At 44.6% G+C, this 6,939-nt stretch overlaps 1 protein-coding gene across 2 annotated transcripts; it reads left to right on the top strand.

The window, feature by feature from the left end:
* Nucleotides 1–226: 226 nt before the first annotated feature.
* Nucleotides 227–4,612, top strand: LRRTM4 (leucine rich repeat transmembrane neuronal 4). Of its 2 annotated transcripts, XM_084901375.1 has the most exons (3): nt 227–506; nt 808–958; nt 2,890–4,612. In XM_084901375.1, exons 2-3 carry the CDS (start codon nt 955–957, stop codon nt 4,440–4,442), a joined length of 1,557 nt encoding a protein of 518 aa, XP_084757501.1. In that variant the 5' UTR covers nt 227–506; nt 808–954; the 3' UTR covers nt 4,443–4,612. The 2 variants fall into 2 exon arrangements, with proteins under 2 accessions (XP_084757501.1, XP_084757500.1); XM_084901374.1 differs by lacking the exon at nt 808–958.
* Nucleotides 4,613–6,939: the final 2,327 nt, after the last annotated feature.

Genomic DNA, 6,939 nt, shown 5'->3' with positions numbered 1-6,939 from the left:
TTAAAAAATTACAAATTACATAATATTTAGAGAAGCAGTGTTTTTACTTAATATTTGATATCAGACAACGGCACTCCCTTGCACAAACCTTTCATAACAGATATTATTGGAGAGGGAGAAAAAAGTGATCCTGTGCCTTTAATTTCCCTTTCTGAGAGAGGGAAGGCTGCACACCACTGACAGGCTCACTTGTTCCCGTCTTTAATGTGCAATCTGTTTTCTCCAGCGGAGGGCACTCAGTGTATCACAAACTCAAGCATTAGCACCAACAAGCTCTGAGCATCATCAGTCTCTGGAAAGCCTTCTGAATTAGACAAGGGCTGCCTCTCAGCACAGCTACAAAACACTTTAAACCTGACCAGCTAAATGGATACACCTAGCCTGCATGGCTTTTAAACTGGGGTCTCAGACAGCACAGGAGGCCTACTTGCTTCAAGAACTGGAAATCCAGAGGATGAATTGCTTTATCTGGGAATGGCAAAAGCCAGCACAATAAGGAATGCCAGGTATTCTGAAGATTTTCTTCTCTTTTTTCCCTCTCTCTCGCTCTCTCCGTCTTTTTATAGAGAAGTTGGTTACCTTCAGGATGGGCTGTAGCTCTTCCGCACAGATTGCCAATTACTGCTGATGGGTCTCTGGTGAATTACACAATGGTCCTCAGAGCCTAGAAGCCCTCCCCGCATCCCCTTCCCCCCCACCCCTGAGCTTCCTTCTCCCTGCCCCCCATCCCACCCCATGCTGATTTTTTTTCCATATATGTATATATATATATACATTTTTTTTTTTTGCCCGTCCTCTCCGGGGAAGTTTGCATGGGGCTCCCAGCTCCCATGCGGGATCGGGATGGTGTGAATGACAGCCGCACTGTGTCATGAAGGTGGCGGTGGTTTCGGCACCAGAGACCAATTAAGAAGAAAGCTGAGAGAGGGGGGGACCGCTTTCGGATGACAAAGGATGGGTAAGTGAACTTTTGTTGTTTCCTTAGCCAAGCTGATCCTCTAGGCTTGCTATGCTCAGTCGCGGCTGCTGCGTTAGGAGCTGGTAGAAGGCAGGGGAGGGGTGGGGGGGGGAAACAGGCAGAAAGCAGCAGCCTCTGAGTTTGCCAGTTGACTCGCTCTAGTTGCTATTATATTTTTAGAACATGTTCCTTTTCTGTAGTTTTTTTTCTTTTTATTTATTTTTTCTTTAAAATTCGTCAATGCACAGCAAGGACTGACTCAGACTTGGGAGGAATCTCTTTCAGACTGCCTCCTCCGTATGCGCATCCCCAGCCTGGGGCTGGAGCATGAGATAAACATTGTGTTTGCCTCTGTGTCTTGATAACAGGAACGGGTGCGTGTGTGTCTCTGGCTGCCGGCAGGAGGGTTGCTAACACTTTGCTGCGTCTGTGGCGGGTGGGGTGGGGTCCTTACTTTCTCAGAGGTCGCACAAGGGCTTGCTTGATCTCTGGAGCTGCATCCTAACCAGGGCATCCGAATTTCCAGCAGTCATTTGCCCGGCTTCTTTTTTTCAAGTGTGACTGGCTCCCCCCCACCCCCGCCACCTCCATCTGCCCCCCCTTCCCCTGTCTGGGAGAGCTGGAATGTATTTCAATGAGCCTGTAGCTGGCAAGAGGACAGAGAGCAAGATCGGGTTTCAAATAGGAAGAAAAAAAAAAAGAGTTAACTGGTTGAATAAAAGGAGAGGTTGTTTTTTTGCTTAGAGGTTTGGCTGATTGCCTCTCTGTTAAAAAAGAAAAATGAATATTTAAGGGAAATATTGAAACCGTAGCACACAGTTTTTGTTTGTTTGTTTGTTTTCCTTTCCTTCTTCCTACCAGGAAGAACTAATAAATCCACGGTTGACAGGGGGAAAGAAATCCCTTAAGATACTATGACTTGGCAATGCAGCCTCAGTGCCCACAGATTGCAACTTTGTGGGTTTTCCGGAGTTAACGGGGGCAGGGGAGAAATGGAAAGTCCGCCAGGCGTTTGAGCAGGCTGGGATAGTGGGGAGGGGGCTGGCAGCCTGTGTTTCCCTCCTTGTGGATCCCCCACATTTGCAAAGCAACTCTGTTAAACGTAACGGTAAAGCGAACACGACGCGGGCTTGCTTTTCACCTTGATGCAGATATTTTAAGGAGAACCTGAGGATCTTAACTTTCGGAGTGTTTTGCGGTAGCCACAGTCAGGATCCTGAGCTGTGTGTATCTCCCTGGGCGGGAGAGCTACGGAGGCAGCTCTTCCTGGATGCTGAGAGTACCTTGGCTGTAATTAGTCTTCCTACCAGGCTTCCCTGGCTGCCTGTGCTGGTGCCAATGCCTTTTTCTTTTTTCCTTTCCCAGAGCTCAAACACTGTTTTTCTGTTATGCAATAATGATACAGTTTCAGGCAGGACAGACTCGGATTCCCTTGACATAGGACGGAAGCTCCTTTGCCAAATCACAGCCTGCATACTCCACTAGGAAAGATGTACACGCACGGGGCTTAGGAAGTCACTTTTTTTTCTCTCTCTCCCATTACCACAAGTACTTGGTACTCCTCCTTTTGGTATTGGTGTTCCACACTGACTAGCCAAACACTACTGTTATTAAAATGTCGGCGTTCAGCAACGAGCCGGGCTCCGTGCTTTTCTCTGCTGATGCATGCATGAACTCCTGAAACTCGGGATAGCTGTTCACGGGTCCGCAGCTCTGTGGGGATTGCAAAAAGCAAGGAAGAACGAATGAAGCCTGCTAGGAAGCAGGCAGCCCTAAAGACAAGAGAAGCTTCCCATGTGAAAGGCATGCTTCTGAGATCGGCTGTCCCGACGACCCTGCACTTGATGGGATGCTCTTGATCTCGGAGAGCATGGGGAGGATCGGTCTGAATAGCTTCACAATGTGCATTTGTCTTCTTTTTAACACTGTAGGTTTCCGCTTCATGACGCAGCTGCGAGGCATGCGCGCGGTGCTGGCGCTCCTCTCCGCGCTGCTGCTGGTGATGCTCGCGGGGGCCCAGCGAGCTTGCCCGAAGAACTGCAGGTGCGATGGCAAGATTGTGTACTGCGAGTCCCACGCGTTCGCAGACATCCCGGAGAACATCTCTGGAGGATCCCAGGGCTTGTCATTAAGGTTCAACAGCATTCAGAAACTCAAATCCAATCAGTTCGCTGGCCTTAACCAGCTTATATGGCTTTATCTGGACCATAATTACATCAGCTCCGTGGACGAGGATGCGTTTCAAGGCATCCGCAGACTGAAAGAATTGATCCTGAGCTCCAACAAAATCACCTACCTGCACAATAAGACCTTCCACCCCGTTCCCAATCTCCGCAACCTGGACCTCTCCTACAACAAGCTGCAGACTTTGCAGTCGGAGCAGTTCCGAGGCCTCCGGAAGCTCATCATCTTGCACTTGAGGTCCAACTCGTTAAAGACGGTGCCCATTCGAGTGTTCCAGGACTGCCGGAACCTGGACTTCCTGGACCTGGGTTACAATCGCCTCCGTAGCTTGTCCCGAAACGCCTTCGCGGGCCTCCTGAAGCTAAAGGAGCTCCACCTGGAGCACAACCAGTTCTCCAAGATCAATTTCGCCCACTTCCCGCGGCTCTTCAACCTGCGCTCCATCTACTTGCAATGGAACAGGATTCGCTCCATCAGCCAGGGCCTGACGTGGACCTGGAGTTCCTTGCACAACTTGGATTTATCGGGGAACGACATCCAAGGGATCGAGCCGGGCACGTTCAAATGCCTGCCCAACTTGCAGAAGCTGAACCTGGATTCCAACAAGCTCACCAACATCTCCCAGGAGACTGTCAACGCGTGGATATCCTTAATATCCATCACGCTGTCCGGCAACATGTGGGAGTGCAGTCGGAGTATCTGCCCCCTCTTTTTCTGGCTTAAGAATTTCAAAGGCACCAAGGAGAGCACCATGATCTGTGCGGGACCCAAGCACATCCAGGGCGAGAAGGTCAGCGACGCGGTGGAAACCTACAACATCTGCTCCGAGGTCCCGGTGGTCAACACGGAGAAGTCCCACCTGGTGCCCCACACGCCCCAGAAGCCTCTGGTGATCCCCAAGCCCACCGTCTCCAAATCTGACCCCTTGCAGCCCACCCTGGGGACCCCCAGCCCCTCCCCGGAGTTTCCGATCCCCGGTGCAGAACAGGATTATGAGCATGTGTCCTTTCACAAGATCATTGCCGGGAGCGTGGCCCTCTTCCTCTCGGTGGCCATGATCCTGCTGGTCATCTACGTGTCCTGGAAGCGCTACCCCGCCAGCATGAAGCAGCTGCAGCAGCATTCGCTCATGAAGAGGCGGCGGAAAAAGACCAGGGAGTCTGAGAGGCAGATGAATTCCCCCTTGCAGGAGTATTACGTGGACTACAAGCCTACAAACTCTGAGACCATGGATATATCCGTTAACGGATCTGGGCCCTGCACATATACCATCTCTGGCTCCAGGGAATGCGAGGTATGAACCATGATCCTCCTAAAAAGCATTACTACTGCGGGAAAGGAGAGGTAAATGAATGTTTGCAAGCGCTTAGAGGTGTCTCTAAATCACTAGAAAGAGGAATGACCCTTTTGCTTTTGGGTTTTGCTCGGTGGGAAAGGTTATACTTAAATTAAATTCCGACGACCAGGAAATTGACTGCTTTTTTGTTTGTTTATTTGTTTGTTTGTTTAATGGTTGAAATTTGCAGGAAGTTCATTCAAGGATGAGAGTAAGTTGGAATAAAGTACTATGTTGCAACATCTATTTTTTTTTTTAAACCAGTTTGTATACAGGGGTTGGACTTAACCCACATACACACAAACAAAACTATTCTAAGATTTCTGTCTGGTTCTTGTTTTGACTTTTGTGATGGAGTAGAGAAGGAGAGGCCAGCTTAAGTTAAAAGCAAAGTGGTTTTACCAAAATTTCCAGGAGGTAATGAAGATTTAAACCAAAGAGCAATCTATCCAAGGGTTGATTTTGTTGTAAACTTTTAGTTTTAATTAAAGCATGCAACAGGGATCTCACAAGGATAACTGCATGTTTTGTTTTGTTTTGTTTTCTTTTCTTTTCTTTTCTTTTCTTTTCTTTTCTTTTCTTTTCTTTTCTTTTCTTTTCTTTTCTTTTCTTTTTTCTTGTTTTTGTTACCTGCCATTTAGTTATTATACCAGCATAGAGAATGTCAGAGGCCTACTGGGTAATTGTATGAGACTTTTAAATATGTCCTCCCTCCCTCCCTTCCCTCCTTCCTTCTTTCCTTCCTTCCTTCCTTCCTTCCTTCCTTCCTTCCTTCCTTCCTTCCTTCCTTCCTTCCTTCCTTCCTTCCTTCCTTCCTTCTTCTTTCTTTCCTTCCTTCCTTCTTCTCCCACTCCTCCTTCTTGTTTTTTAGTTATCAGACATAGATCACTTTTCAAGGGTTTTCTTAAGTGCTGGCTCTTTGTATGTAATCAGAATGCAACTTAAGTTTCATTTTTGGGCTATATCCTAGGAAACTAAAATCAGGTCATGATGCTGTGGATGATTTAGCAGTAACATAATGACAGGCGAGACAGGGGCTGTTTGTCAGTGTTGCTGTCATCCCCAAAAGAAATGATGTGTATTCTTGTGAAACTTATCCAAAAGTACGCGATGCAAATGTATATAAATAAAAAAAGAGAGATTTGGGTTCTGGGTACTAGCCTTTCTGTGTCATTTGCCTCAAATGAAGGCATTTCATGTTATACTCTCTGCATTTTCATGAGAAAAAGTTTGGACTCAGTTTCTGATTATTTATTTTAAAGATCACTTATAGGAACATGTTTATCAATAGAAAAATAGCCACAGATTTCAACTTGTCAGTAAGTAATGCTGGATATAAATTATTCTTGGTAAAATTGATCAGAAAGCTCAGACTGTGAGTGCCAGGGCCTTGTTGTTGGAATAAAAGAGTGAAGAGAGGTTAAGTTCTGGCTATGTGGTCTTAATATCCAATTTTAGATGATTACTTTTTCAAAATAAAAAGTTTTCATGAGTATTTAAAGACGTTGCTCTTTTTAATACTAGTTATAACAGTTAAAATATATGTTCTTTGATAATGTATACCCAAATCTTTACATAGTCTAAATGTCGATGCTGATGCAAATGTTTTCAGACATACACTGAGTTTGAAATAATCTCTAACTCAGTATAATTTACTATATTGAGCTATTCTTCACAGAGTTCATTTTCTCCTTTTTAGTTCATGACTGAAAATGAGAAAAGTAACCTCGGATAATAAATTTCCCCAAAATACTTGTATATGAAGTTGCCCTTAAACATTAAAGAGAATGAAAGATTTCATATAAAAGTCTATAGAAAGATGTCTTTATTACAGTCTGACACTTATAGAAGATATGTGAATATTAGCAAAATAAGTTCATCCTGTTTTATTCTAAATTCTTATAATTTGAGATTCATTTAAAGGCTAGTGATCTAAAAAGAAAGGAAAACTCCATGTCCATTCATTCATTTTCTCTTGAATTTTGTAATAGAATGGTGAATTCTTAAAGAACTTGGATTAAGAACTGTGGGTCCAAAACTTTTCCAGATTATTTTTTCAAAGACCCTAGGTATTACCATAATTGGAAAAAGATAAAAAAATCACTTTATTCTGTGAAAACGTGTTTAAAAACACAGTTTGATACTATATACTCTATGAGATTTGAGTTTATGATAATGAAGTTGCAGTGGCATTGTTGGGGATGGACATGGTGTTAAGGGAATAAGTAACGAAGAATTTAGTTAAATGTTATAAGAATTTGTTGTGTTAAAATGGTCTGAAGGAGACCAAACTCTGCGTATCCTAAAAAGTAGAAAATGGTAGGCTATCCATTTAAGAATATAACTCTACTTTCCATTTTAAGGGGTCCAATCAAGCCACATTTAAATGACTACTAAGTTGTTTTGAAACATAAACATGCAAAAACCACTGTCCATTTCTGACAGGTCATAGTGATGGGTG

Source organism: Pipistrellus hanaki, assembly GCF_964339955.1.
Source record: "Pipistrellus hanaki genome assembly, chromosome: 12".
Taxonomy (NCBI): Eukaryota; Metazoa; Chordata; class Mammalia; order Chiroptera; family Vespertilionidae; genus Pipistrellus; species Pipistrellus hanaki.
This window is presented reverse-complemented; position numbering and strand designations above follow the sequence as displayed.